Source organism: Ochlerotatus camptorhynchus, unplaced genomic scaffold (genome assembly GCF_037179485.1).
Source record: "Ochlerotatus camptorhynchus isolate MF236.1 unplaced genomic scaffold, CSIRO-AGI_Acam_v1.1 ptg000108l, whole genome shotgun sequence".
Lineage (NCBI taxonomy): Eukaryota > Metazoa > Arthropoda > Insecta > Diptera > Culicidae > Ochlerotatus > Ochlerotatus camptorhynchus.
In genome coordinates, this window is record NW_027040598.1 from 1,506,041 (window position 1) to 1,520,493 (window position 14,453).

Consider the following 14,453-nt stretch of genomic DNA (forward strand, 5'->3'; position numbering starts at 1 on the left):
GTAGACCAGTAGGACAATTCTCAGGTTGCGAAAAGTTCTACTGGCTGGAGCGGGAATCGAACCCTCACTTCGTGGCACTCACAATACGCCTAAAGGACGAATGATACCGCACGACCACGAAGCTTACAAAGATGGATGGAACTCTACTCAGAATATAACTTTAAATTCTCCTTTGGTTTCGCTAAGAATTTACCTCAAACTTCACTGTAAACTATTTTCAACATTACCTTAAAATTCTGAAATTCTAGGGCAATTCAGAATTCTAAATAAATTCAGACTGCTGTAACTCAATATTCACAGGTACTTAAAAAAATGCTAAAAATTATCAGATGCCTTTCAAATTTTCCTTATGAATTATCCTCAAAAATCTCACAAACACACTTCAAAGTCCTGGTGGTTATCTAGATTCAAAAGTCTTGCTAATTTTCCAAGGCTGAATTTATTGTTTTCAATCCTGAACAGTTTTTGCACAGACAAACAGACATAACACTCGCAAGTTGTTCATCGAACAAGCATTTAACGGTCAATTTAAAAGTATCGTAGTTGGTAGTACCGCCATCTGTTCAGCATACTACCCACCACAGTGTACTTAACAGATGGCGTTCATGTTTTAGCGACGATGTTTGACAGTGGGAAATATTCAATGTGTTATGTCTGTTTGTCTGTGGTTTTTGATTTCCCTAAATTAAAAAAAAAAAAAATATGAAAATTCCACCATACTGAAATTTGGATTTTTTTTTTAATATAGAAAATAAATAAAAATTCTAATTAAACAAACATTCAGGGCCACTATTTTTAAAAGTTTGAAGATTTTTTTCAGCGAATAATCTTTAGAAAATGGCTCAATTTTCATGATTCTTCAACCCATTAACATGCAAACATGTTGCAACAATTCCATGTACGATGTTGTAATAATTTCCAACGTTGATGGCCTTTAATAATTAAAGAAGCAGTTTTTATTTTTTGAGTAAATCAATTGCAATGATATTTTTAAAGCAACATATATGAAAAATCTGGGAAAATCTGGAACATATTTTTAAAATCTGGAAATATACGTGATCTGTCTGTGTATCTGGCCGGATGACCGAACATCTGGAAAATCCAGATAAATCTGGAATACTGGCAACGCTGGTTACAGCAGTTTTCGTTGTTTCAGTCTCGAGATACAAATATTATAAGCCGCCAAATTACCTTAAAACATAAAATTAACTTGAAGCACCTCTAAATCATCTCCGATTTTGCTGAAAATTTGCATAGAAGTTCAAATTAACATGACGAACAGTAATCACGGTTGACCCCTAATGTACCCCTAATCTAATCTCGGGTAAGCCGCGAGTATTCGGCCCAACTCCTCCTAGATATTAGAAAAAAGTGATTTTTTTTTTACAAACAATGAACAAAGAATTATCGGCTCCGTAAAGCTAACGCGATTGAGTCTTCCAAATAAACGAACTAGATAAAAAAAGGTATGTTATTCACAATATATGTATTACACCATTTTACCATGGCCATGGCCATACATATGTTCAATGTAACCGACATTTTATATAGCTAGAATATTAGAAAAGTAAAATAATTGCCAAATATTGTATTGATAGAGCCGAGCTTAAGGCATAACACTCCATGGAACGAACGATCCAGGTTCAGCTTCTGCAAACTGAAGAGAAACATAATGATTAACTACATTATTTTTTCGCAGCCGTAGCACACTCTCACCCTGCTGGTAATGCCATCCTGGCAAGCCATCCGAATCCTTGCGGCGGTAGCCGGTGAGACCAAATTGAAATCGTTGTCCAAGTTTTCCTCTTTCCGTGCAGCCGCGATGGCTTCCCGGATGGCAAAGAATATGGAGGATGCCGAAAACAGCGGTGGTTCTCCTACGGCTTTCGATGAATAAACGGCTCTCGGATTCGGTGCTCCCGTCAACAACGAAACATTGAACTCACCGGGGATGTCCCCGAAACTGGGAATCTTGTAGCTGCCCGGACCTCGTGAAATCAGCGTCCCATCCGGAGAGTACACCATTTCTTCTAGCGTATAAAGGCCATAACCTTGCAAAAAGGCGCCCTCAATTTGTCCAATATCGATAGCCGGATTAATACTAGAACCAATGTCCATTACGATGTCCGTGCGAATCACTTGATGATCACCGGTAAGGCAGTCGATTTCTACCTCGGAACATGCAGCTCCGTATACGAAGTAGTTGAATGGCTTCCCGGTTCTCGTTAGACAATCATAGTGTACGCCGGGAGTAGAATAGAACCCTGTAGCGGACAGAGACACTCGATCGAAATACGCCTTGGTGATCCAGAATTTCCAGTCCTTGTCGGGGAATTCCTCTTTGTATGGCTTTAAACGGTCATCGATGATCTGGCAAGCATTCAGTACGGCCATACCGTTGAGATCCGATCCCAGACTTGCCGCCGTAGGAGGGGTGTTCGGAACCTTATCCGTCGACGTTTCGGATATATGGATTAGATCAAACGGTACCTTAAGGACCGTAGCGGCTATCTGAATCATTTTAGTGTGCAAGCCTTGACCCATCTCAACGCCTCCATGGGACAATAATACCGTTCCATCTTGATACACGTGGACGAGGGCACCCGATTGGTTCATGTGAATAGTGTCAAATCCTATCGAATACATTGTGGGAACCAGGCTGATACCACGTTTACGCCAGCGGTTCTGCTCGTTGAATCGCACAACATTGACTCGACGAGCTTTGAAATCGGAAGATTCGGTCACCTCTCTCCAGCATCTGGAATTGGATAATGAGGTTTCATTGAAGAATATGTCTTAACATTAACAGTTTGTCTTACTTTTGAATGTTGCAATTCTCAATCTGCTGTTTGTAATGCGTTATATATCCGCTATTACACATGTTCAATTCAGCCAACTCTACGTAGTCTCGATTCAGAGTTCTGGCTACATGATGCATCATCGTTTCAGTGGCCAACATAGCTTGAGGAGTACCGAAGCCTCGGAATGCGGTGTTCGATGGTAGATTCGTCTTGCAGACCCAACCTTGTACCCGAAGATTCGGTATGTCGTAAGCGTTGGTGATGTGGAACATGGCTCGATCCAAAACCTGAAATTGATTGTTATGGTGGAGAACGTTCATCTTTTAGTAGATACGGTTAGTACTCACCGAAAACGACAAATCCATGGAACAACCGGCATTGTTGTAGGCTTTGAAATCTGCAGCTAGCAATCGTCCGACTTCGTCAACCCCAACTTTATACGTAATATAGAAAGGATGGCGAGTACCAGTTATGGCCATATCCTCATCACGATCCAGCACGCATCGTACAGGTCGACGTAGTTTGTAAGCCGCCAGAGCTACTGGAACAGCCAGCAATAGTGAACGATACTCCTTCCCTCCAAAACCTCCGCCCAATCGCTTCGCACGCGAGAAGACCTTACACGAAGGAATGTTCAAAGCACGTGCCACGAACCCCTGAATCGCACTGGGATGTTGAGTGGCGGTGAACAGTTCGATCTCATCCGAGTCCCTCGGCACAGCTAGGCAAGTGTGCATTTCCATATAGAAGTGTTCCTGCCCTCCCAATCTACAGTCTCCTTCTATAACTCGGTGTGCTTGTTTGAAGCCGTTATCGACGTCACCCTTGGTCATGCACTTCGGATAACCAGGGAAGAAAGATTCTTTTTTGATGGCATCTTCCAGCGTTACGATGATCGGAGACAGTTCTTCGTACACTACCTTGACCTTGCGGGCTGCTCTCTGAGCAATGGTTTGATCGTCGGCTACTACTGCACCAATAATAAGACCTTGGCTAGTGACCAAGTCTTTCCAGAAAACAAATTCATCACAAACTACAGGTCCAAACTGATTCTGATCATCGGCAAGATCTGCTGCGGAAAAGAATCGATGGACTCCTTTCATCTCGAGTGCTTCCGTTGCGTCTATGGAGAGTATCTTAGCGTGAGACTTCGTACTGGTTACCAGGGCAAGATATAATTCATCGCTGTACTTGGGTATATCGTCACAAAAAACCGCCTCGCCAGTAGCTTGCTTGTAAGCCGAAGCGTGGACTTGGGGTCTTCTGATCGGGTCGGTAGTTGCTTGATCTGAGGAGACCTTTTCGAAAAGTTGAGCACTTTTCGGTAGCATGGAGTGGAAGGTTTCGGCGCCGCTTCGCTCCCGATCTTGAACAGGTTCATGACTCACGACAGTGCGTGAGAGCGAATCACTGATGAACAAATAGGCCTTGAAAAACAAGCCGAGCGTCAATGATCTACGGTAGAGGATCATTCCACCTGGGGCACTGGGACTCAGAGGAAGCTCTTGCACTAACAGTTCATTGACCAGTTCGACGAGCTTGCTATCCCACTTCTTGCCGACCATTGCGAGGCTAGTTTTCTTGGCCAATACAGTAGTAGGAGCCATTCCACCAAAGGCCAGATGAGCCTGTTCAACGATGTCAGTTCCCAGTTTGAAGGTTATGTTGAACACTCCATTAACGATGGCGACGTCGTCCTCCCGCCGTTTCGCCTGTTTGTAGGCTATGAAATGCTGATTCTCGATGGTTTTCGGAATGAAAAGCGATACGAGTACTTCGTCCGGACGTATGGCGTTTCTACGATATCCAGTAAAGAAGCCATCTCCCATGCGTACTTTGCGACTACCACCATCGAGGCTAGTAACTTCTAGTCTGAGAAAAGGAAATTTTGGATTTATAGAGGTAAATTTTCATAGTAAATTTAATTCCATTATGCGCATAGCAGTCACATGTCTTGTAAGATTATAGTCTACATGGAACTGTTCTGCGACTAATGGCAGTTTGGTAACTCACTCGACACCCGCAGCAGCGAAGATCGGATTCAAATCCGAAATCGGGCTACTAGTCATGATGTTTCCACCAGCAGACGCCACATTCCTAATTTGCATACCGGCAAACCAGTGCAGCATTTCGACGATGGCTTTGTACAATCTCGTTTCGTGCTCGGGACTTGTGTCGATCTCTTCCTTCAGAATTCGATCAATTTCCGAAAGAGTCACAGACGAGCCTATCTTCAATCCTCCATCACTCTTCTCAACAGAGCATAATTCTTTGATCTGCGCTACGTACGCCAGCACTGGATATTCGGACTGCTTGAACTTCACTTCAACACCGACCTCTGTATTGCCGACGACGATCTTCGTTTCAGGATGACGCTTCTTGAGAGCTAGCAAATGCTCTAGATTGGCAGGTCGGTACCAACTGATATTAGATGATTGAAAGACTAGCGATTCAACGTCTAGTGATCCGGAGAGTTTCAACTCTGGAGGAAATATTGGTTCTTGAGATGGGTCAAATGGCATGAATTCACTGATTTGGAACAGTTTATCGTGAACTTCTATTCCACAGTCATTCGATTTTCCCGCTTGGTTCTTGCAACATTTTTCACCCATAGCGCAAACTCCAAATTCTTTAGTGAATGTCTTATATCCCTCCACAATCGGTCTGTATCCGGTGCAGCGACATAGATTTCCCTGGAAGGCCGCATCCAGCTCCTTCATCGAAGGCACTGGCGAACTTCTTAGCAACGCATACATCGTCATAACCATACCTGGCGTACAGAATCCACACTGTGAACCGTGAGCCTTTGCAATGCGTTCCTGAACTGGGTGGAGACGAGTCCGTGTACTTCCGATTCCTTCCACTGTGGTAACGGCCATTCCATGAACGGCACATACCGGCATGAGACACGCGTTGATCGCCAAGTTATGAACTCGACCGGTGGAGCGATCAATCTTGGATATCATCACAGTGCATGCACCACATCCACCTTCGGCGCATCCCAGCTTGGTTCCACAGAGACGCAGCTTTTCTCGTAGATACATGAGAAGGGTACATCGCGGATCGGGACTAGCTTCAGTAACCTGTATAACAAATAAATTTTACAAAACCAGTTACTATATCTGCCTTGCAAGCTTTGAGTGATGAATTTACGATTCACATCAGGAATAGATATTTAAATTTTATGTTGGGGGAATTCCTATTAGACAAAATTAAGTGGTAGACTTAAAATGCTGTCAACTACGGAGGGGAAATGCTTTGTTATTACCTACAACAAGGAACAAGTTAACGATGACTTTCGATGTTGATGTACATAAGACCAAAAAGTTCTGTTGGAATTGGTTGAAAGAGCCGCAAACAGTTTGAAAAAACGTTTGACCAACGGTGATTTATTACGAATTTACTCATTTCACATAAATAACAAACCAGGTTACTAGGGTAGTGAAGCTAGGGATACATCCAGATTACATCCCCTCTCAATCTGAAAATCCTTTTTTCATTCTCAGGGTCTTGCTTGAATCGATTGTACTCTAGTGCTTTGGTGAAAATATCCGCTAGTTGATCTGCATCCACACCACTTCGATCAACACATTCCAAAACGGGCCACCAGCTTTTCGATGCTGGCATCTTGGGATAACTGCAGAAGGCCACCTTCACTGTTCATTCGATTTTCATTCCTAACAAGTGTCGGGGCTCCCCACAGTCGGACATCTTGAACATCTAAGCCGAATCCTTCTTCACCATCTTGATCCACGCCAGTTTGCGAACTGCCACTAACAGATCGTCAACATACAGGATACAGATTAGTTCGTCATTGTCATCCAGTTTCGTGTATGGCCAGTAATTGTGTTTCGACCTTGTGAAGCCCATCTTCAGAATAGCTTCATTGAAACAATCGTTCCAGCATCTAGATGACTGCTTTGAACCATACAGCGATTTAAGCAACCTGCAAACTTGACCTGGTTTTGCAGACACACCATCTGGGACTTCCAAGAAGATTGTTTCCTTTAGGCAACTGTGGAGAAATGCGGTGCGTACATGCATTTGATGAAAATAGCATCGCCGATACACACCAACTGCTAAAACGATTCTGACTGTTCGCCACAAGACGGGCTTGGTAGCGAATTGGTCTACCGTTTTCGTCTTCCTTCAACTGGAATACCCATTTTTAATTGAGTAGTTTCACACCCTTGAAACAGGTCGTCAACTGCCAAACATGGTTTGTCTTGAGTGACTCCAACTCGCTCGCCACGCTAAGCATCCAATCGTCTCGGCTGTCAATTTGCCTAAGGGTTTCGGGGACACCTGAGGACAATGGAACGCCAGAAGTTGCTCCGTAGCCAAACGAAATAATCCAACAACTTACTGGGTAAAGTGTGCTCCTGTTCGCTGCACCTCACCTGTACGCTAAGGAAGCGCCGATGCTGTCGAATCGTCATCATCGAATTCATCTGGTTAATGGTCAAGCTCGGAAAACTGCACAGCCAATCTCATCTTTTACATCAGAATCCGTTGCATACGGCACATAAGCTTCATCGAACTTTACATCACGGGCCACGATTATTTTTCGATGCGTTCTATCCAAAAGCCAGTAGCCATTTGGTGCATAACCTACCACGACCACCTCGAAACTGTTAGCATCTAGTTTCTTCCGCAATTGGCCAGGTATCCAGGCGAAAAATTCGTAGTTTCCTCAAATTGGGGTTCATGCCAAGCCACAACTCCGCGGGTGTCGACTTGCACGAAAGCGCTGCTGTTGGGCTCCGGTTGAGTAAGTAAGGGAGAACAGCCCATAATGCACCCCTGGGGTAAAATGCCCACTTATAGAAAAACAACGATAACTTTTCCTCAGATGCATTTTCCGGGTAACGGTTTGTGATTGTTTTCAACTGGAGGTTTCACAAATAATTCTTGATTATAAAATCTATATTGACCTACTGATTCCTTTAAAAAATAGCATTTTATGCAAAACAGGACACAGTTGTTAAAATCATCGACTGCAAATTAAGCTTTTAACATCATATATCACAACAAAATTTAACGAATTTACTTTTCGTATATTTTTTAGATATTTTACTTGATGAATCACAGTTTTGCATTCTTTTGAGAATTTGAGACCTTATTTCTGATGTAACATAAAGAAATAATCATTTGAAATACCGCATCCCTTTGCATTATCTACTTGCAGGGGTTATGGTTTGTCAACCATGGGGTGCATTTTACCCCAATGTTGTGGTGCGTTTTGGCCATTGTTGTCGTGCGTCTTGCCTCAATGTTGTGTTGCATATTGCATCATGAATCAGGCGTTTTGCCCCGCTATCATTTTGGAAGAAATTTTTAAAATACCTTGAAAGTCATGGAATATTATCCTTTTGTAGTTCTAAATCACTCGATCTTCGTAGAAAACATGGTAATGAACCAAACGCCATTACTTTCTTCTTGATTTTAGCTTCCATTCACCAGCAATTGACGATTTTGCTTAAACGGTGCGTTTTGCACCATCCTACCCTACACCCCGGTCAACTCTGCTTCAAACCCCATCTGCGTTGGCATTGCAAAATCTAGGAACATTGCACGAATCTTCTCAATCAATGTACGGTTGACTCTAGTATAGCAGTATACGCAACCGTCGTTTCAACCTGAATACCTTTCGGCTTGAACCATTTCTTCTGTTCGTTGGAATCGTACTCTGTACCTTGATCCACCGTGATGGTCAAATGCCGCAGTCACCATCGCTTTATATTCACAGAACCGCTCGAATACTTGCAACTTCGTCTTCAACATATATATCATGGAGAAATGGCTGTAGTCGTCAATGAATGATACGAAATAGCGTGAGCCATCGCAGGGGGATAGATGGGACCACAGACTTGCGAATGTATTCGTTCCAGAATACGAGACGTATGTTGTCGAGTTCCATTGAAGGGTTGCACACATGGCTCGCAAAATCCAATCTTTTCGAGCTTCATAGTGACACCTATCACCATGTTGGGCTGCACCAGTTTCGACATAGACTTCACTGCCATCGTTAGTATCGATGTCTGGAACAACAGGTAGCTTGCTGGTGTTAGAAGCAAAAATGTTGTAAACATTGCTGAGCAAGCGAATGACGATGTCATGGCGGCACAACATTCTTCTTCTTCTTCTTTCATTTATTTACCGTCGGTCTCTGTTCCGCAATCTAGTGCCAATCACCGATGGACATCGATTGACAATGATACCTTTATTTCTTCGTTTATGATTATTGGACTTGACAAGATGATCGCTTGATCCGGAATCTAGCTAGAAAACCAACCGTTCACCGTGCCTTCGATTCTTGTCGACACTTATCGCCTTGCTTCCAGCAGCTACGGTTGCTTCACTGTAACTCTTCTGTCGGCAGTCCTTCTTCATGTGCCCTTTCTTGTCGCACTTATGCCACTTGTCATTAAACTTCGTCGATATTGATCTATCCTTCTCGCCTGCACATGCAGTTGATTTCTCATTCGTACCATCTTGATGTATATCGAGCAGCTTCACTTCTTTTCCCAAAAGCCTTTGTTTCACCACGTCTAGCATCAGGTCATGATCACCAAGGTTCTCCCGAGCAGTTATAAGTGGGTCGTACGATTCTGGAAGGGTCCCGAATAACATGACAACCATGTTCAGCTTCAGTTCAGCACCTACTACCCGCAATTGCCGGATCAGTTCATCAAAATACACCAAATAATTTCACATTGATTAACCTTTTTTAAATCTTCAAACGTCCAAGCTGCTCCCGTACCAGGTTCTGCTTCGCTGGCGATTTCTCGGCAAACGAATTTTCCAGAACTCTCGATATCTGTTTTGATGATGTGATGTGAATGGAGCCCACCATCAGTGCAAGGATTACCAATGTCTGCAGATACTTCACCGGTTGTAAAGTTCTGCCTGCAACAAACAGTAGGGTGAATCTGCTTCATTGAAGACCTTTGTAAGACAAAACGATCAGATGGCCATCTGTAATCGCGTGACAAGGGACTGCAGTCCATGGCAAATCCAGGAAATCTCGTCCAGTCAACAAATCAACTTTCGACATCATAAACTCATTATTATCTCGTAGCGCAACAGATCGAACATTTGTGTGAACGGAGCTTAATTGCTTAAATTCTTATAGCCAATTCGTTTATTATTCAGTTCCAACCTGGATCGGGTATCAGGATTGGGTCTGCTTGTTTTCTGACAAACGTCAGTTTGCTCGTTTGTTTTTAAAACCTAGCTCAGGTTGAGGTTTGCACTGACAAAAAGTTCGGTTTCGCACTGGGTTGGAACTGGTTCCAACCCCGATAATAAACGAATTTGCTATTAGATTGCCAGCGAACCAAAGACCCAAAAATGATGGTGGGTGACGTTTCTGCTATCGGAATCGTTTTTCACGGACAAACTCTAGACAATAATCTCCAGCGCACCCCACACGTGTCAATATATTGACGCGAAGGGGAATTATTAACAATAATATTGATGATGTGAATACAGAATTATTGTCAATACCGATGTATTACCGATACCGATTATTGTCAATAAAAGCAAACGTGTAGGGTCCACTTCCAAGGAAACCAACTCTAGATAGAGCTGGAATTAGGGCGTAACAGCTTTACAAAGGCTGTTACGCCCTAATTCCAGCTCTATCTAGAATTGGTTTCCTGGTTTATTGTGTGGTGCCTAAATACTGCAGCGCATCGCCTCGTAGCTAGATGAAGATGAATGTGTGAGTGATTTCCGTCCAGAGCGACATAGCACTCGACCAGGCATCGTTGGTACCGCCATTGTCTCTGCACAGTGCACAGTCCACTTGCGGCTTCTGAGATGGTGAGACGTGCTTCCGTGTGATTAGCCCTCGGTGATTCCTTGGTGATTATCGAGTATTCACATCAATCAACATAGATTTGACCTTCTTGTCCTCCTCGTCGAACATCACTTTTTCTGCAGCTGCTTCTGGGGGTCTCTTCTGTCAAGTCCACTTCTACTGAGCGTCCAAATACATGCGGACATGGAAAGCTGGACCTCCTTGGAATTAAGGATTTCCGTGAATCGAATGAACAAATGAAAGAGCCGGATACAGTTTGAAAAAGCGTGTGGCTTCAACGGAGGTTTATTACGAATTAACTTATTTCATATAAATAACAAAACAGGTTACTTTGGTGGTGTCGCTAGAGATACATCCAGATTGCTAAACGTACTTACCTTCTTTCCATTGACGAAAAATACCAGCGGTTGGCGATGCTCAAACGCTGCTAGACTATCGTTAGTTTTCTTCTCCAGAGACATTATCAATTCAAATAAGCTATAAAAAATTGCTGATAAACACGTATCTCAACTCAACACCTCATAAATCACGAAAGCGTTCCAGTATGAAATTTAACTCTCTTCTTGGCATCCGAAGGTCGCAACAGTCGCCGCGAAACTGGACGACCGTTGATGCTTGATATGGTGATAGACTGACATCTGAAGCCACTCAGATAGCGATATAGGTATTTATTATTTTTTTTGCTCGTTGTTAGGAATGATACGTGGTCATGTGTTCGTTTTCCGTCCACAGAGTGGAAAAGGAATTCGCGATATTTCTTTATTATTTTGTATACAGTTCGCACTACACTGGAGTCGCTTTTTTACGCGGTTTTTTTTTACACGGTTTTTTTTACGCGGTTTTTTTTTACGCGGATTTCGGAATTTACGCGGTTTTTTTTACGCGGATTCCGGAATTTACGCGGTTTTTTTTTACGCGGATTTTGGTTTTTTTTTACGCGGATTTCAGAATTTACGCAGTATATCGCTTTTTACGCGATTTTTTCTTACACGGTCTTTTTTTACTCGGTTTTTTTTTACGCGGATTTCGGAATTTACGCGGTTTTTTTTACGCGGATTCCGGAATTTACGCGGTTTTTTTTTACGCGGATTTTGGTTTTTTTTTACGCGGATTTCAGAATTTACGCAGTATATCGCTTTTTACGCGATTTTTTCTTACACGGTCTTTTTTTACTCGGTTTTTTTTTACGCGGATTTCGGAATTTACGCGGTTTTTTTTACGCGGATTCCGGAATTTACGCGGTTTTTTTTACGCGGTTTTTTTTTACGCGGGACGTATCACCAGCGTAAAAAGCGACTCCAGTGTATCTTTGATTGTAACTTATTAATTCGAGTCGACAATATAATCCAATTGCACAACGGCAGCATTTATATATATTGTAATTCCGTGCGTGAAGCCAAGTGTGTGTGTGTCATCCTCTATCCCTCACCCAGCCGGGGGCGTTGGACAAGTAGAACTGCGAATAATTTGATCAAATCTCATGTTCCGTAATGGTGCCCTTTATGTTGTGAAGACCAGAGGTGGCAACAGTACATTTTTTGAAAAACCATCGTCCAGAGCGAAACAAAACAGCCAGCACACGGGCGGCCGTTTATAACTACATTCCAAGCGAACAGCGGAGATAGAGAATAAATAAAATCTCGCAGCCTGATTTTTCCAAACAGTTTATTGTAATGAAATTTTAGCTGCAGGCTTGCGTGTGACAGTAAATTACCAACTCCTTTATTTACGCATAATTTTAACATCAATGCTTATGACTGGTTAGTCTTCATTCTTATCTTTTAATTCCATGCAATAAACATCAAATAAATGCAGCAATTAGCCAGAAATCAGCAAAATTCTACACGACATAAATTTATGTCGCGCGTGCCGCCGGTCTTGTCTGCTTCTTTGTGCGAAAATGTTCTGTCGCTGGCAGAAAACAGTATAGAAATGTCATGACATTTTTGCCGCTTGCCAGTTTGTTTTTGTGTGTCGTCAAAATGGTTATCGCAAAAAGTATCAAATGTTAAGGAAAAAATGTTAAACTCCAGGACTCGTGCCACCACTGGTGAAGACTAGTACTTCAAAAAGGGTAACTTTTGAGGCAAGACAGGGTGTCCTCAACAAGTTAAGGGAACAGGATGCACTAGATGTCCACAACAGGTACAGCAAAACATCACATAGACGCCCTTATTCACACTAACTACTCAGGGGGTAGAAGGTCAAGAAGAGCCACCGCCGCCAACTAAAGCTTGAACCGGGTACCTGGGACTCCCACGATATACCCGCGGCAATGGTCAGCAGACGATGTCCTGTGGGTATTTAGTATGTAATATGTTTTATTTGGATACACAAAATGTTTGAAGCCATGCGTCATCTAAACCATAATTTGCATCACCACAAATACACTTGTCAACAATCTTCAACTGGAACGTACTCACCAAATCACTTCACCCGAGAGTGCGTTCCCGATGCTTCCACGCATATTTTTCTCTAGTCATCCATAAACAATTCCTCCTTCAGCGACTCCAACCACACAACAACCAAATATCACTTTTCTTCGCTTTCTTTTTCAAGTCACTCCGTGCACAAGAGCAATGCACATCGCAAAACCCTAACAATAGATCAGCGCCGTGCTCATCACCGCGTAAATAAACAGAAATTGGAGTTAAAGGTTATTGCGTGCCCCTAAAATTCATCAATATTCCGTGCGTGAAGCCAAGTACAGTCAAAAATTTGTAAATACAATGGCGTTTCGGTTTTATCACGATTTCAGAGTCAACATTTCAAACGGGCGTAGATGCTTTTGTAAACAATGGGTTTAGCCGTCGATTTCTCGCAAATAAAAGCTCACTCATGAAAATTAATTACACCAACAGGTAGAGGAATGCTTCCTCTACCAGCTAACAATTACGTCCCTTTGAAATGTTGACACTGATTTGTGTTTTCTTTTCACACTCCGTTTATATCACTCTCGGTTTTATCACGAAACTTGTTTCGGTAGGGGAAATGCATGTAGAGTGTTGGGCCCATACATAAATTTAGCAATCGACTAAATTTTCAATAGCGACCAAAAATATCCATTAGTACCGTCCCAATGACGCGTTCATCTAGATAAAATTGATAAATAGCAGATTTTTAGCGATGGGCCCGATCTTAGATCCATAGGCCAATATTAGAGCCATTTCCCCTATATAATATTTTTCAGAATTGAATAACTAATTCGAAAACATATATTCAGCAATTCCACGTAAAAAAGACTTATCGGAAAACCGATTTCACTCAAACGTTGTGCATTTGTTCTTTATTAAAAAAATATTGTGGTATTTTTTTATTTCGTTATTAGTGTGTCAAAAAATTGTGATTTTCGGTCCACTTTAAAAATTCATAACTTTTTAACTACTGGGGCGATTTTCGATCTTTATTCAGCAAACTAAAGGTATTAGCTGGTGCTAAAAATATTCTAACAATTTCAAATATACTAAAACATGAAGTATTTTTTGTGTGGCTTTCACAGTGTTACCTCTATGGTGTTGATACCAAAGAGACCACCCTTTTTATATTTTTATTGGAAAGCTTTTTCTTTTTTACATAGAGTTGGCTGTATAGTCGAAAATGACAATTTTTTGACCCACCCTAACTCACGAAGGTGCACCCTAATGGCGGAATAAAAAAAATACGGGTACAATATTTTTAATAAGAAACAAATGCACAACGTATAGGTCTTTTTACGTGGAATTGCTGTATTTATATAATTGATTTTTGGACCACATGCATTGTAAAACATCGTTAGCAAATGTTTACGATGGTTGATTGGTATTGGTAAGCGCATTGAAAATTCGGGT

At 42.2% G+C, this 14,453-nt stretch overlaps 2 protein-coding genes across 2 annotated transcripts in view; one reads left to right on the plus strand and one right to left on the minus strand.

The window, feature by feature from the left end:
- LOC135699418 (xanthine dehydrogenase-like) overlaps positions 1 to 14,453 on the plus strand; it is a 394,729-nt gene that overhangs the window by 355,328 nt on the left and 24,948 nt on the right. The gene's annotated exons all lie outside the window — the stretch shown is intronic.
- LOC135699419 (xanthine dehydrogenase-like) lies at positions 1,524 to 11,149 on the minus strand. The gene is made up of 6 exons (XM_065219682.1): positions 11,004 to 11,149; positions 4,815 to 5,884; positions 3,149 to 4,673; positions 2,820 to 3,088; positions 1,717 to 2,758; positions 1,524 to 1,657 (listed from the first exon to the last, which is right to left on the minus strand). The coding sequence occupies exons 1-6, from the start codon at positions 11,085 to 11,087 to the stop codon at positions 1,607 to 1,609; spliced, it is 4,041 nt and encodes a 1,346-aa protein (XP_065075754.1). The 5' UTR covers positions 11,088 to 11,149; the 3' UTR covers positions 1,524 to 1,606.

Coding starts and splice junctions, on each gene's coding strand:
- LOC135699419 (XM_065219682.1), bottom strand. CDS start 11,087: ATGTCTCTGGAGAAGAAAACTAACGATAGTCTAGCAGCGTTTGAGCAT. Junction 3,089..3,148: donor CCATGGATTTGTCGTTTTCG/GTGAGTACTAAC, acceptor AATCAATTTCAG/GTTTTGGATCGAGCCATGTT. Junction 2,759..2,819: donor GAGAATTGCAACATTCAAAA/GTAAGACAAACT, acceptor ATCCAATTCCAG/ATGCTGGAGAGAGGTGACCG.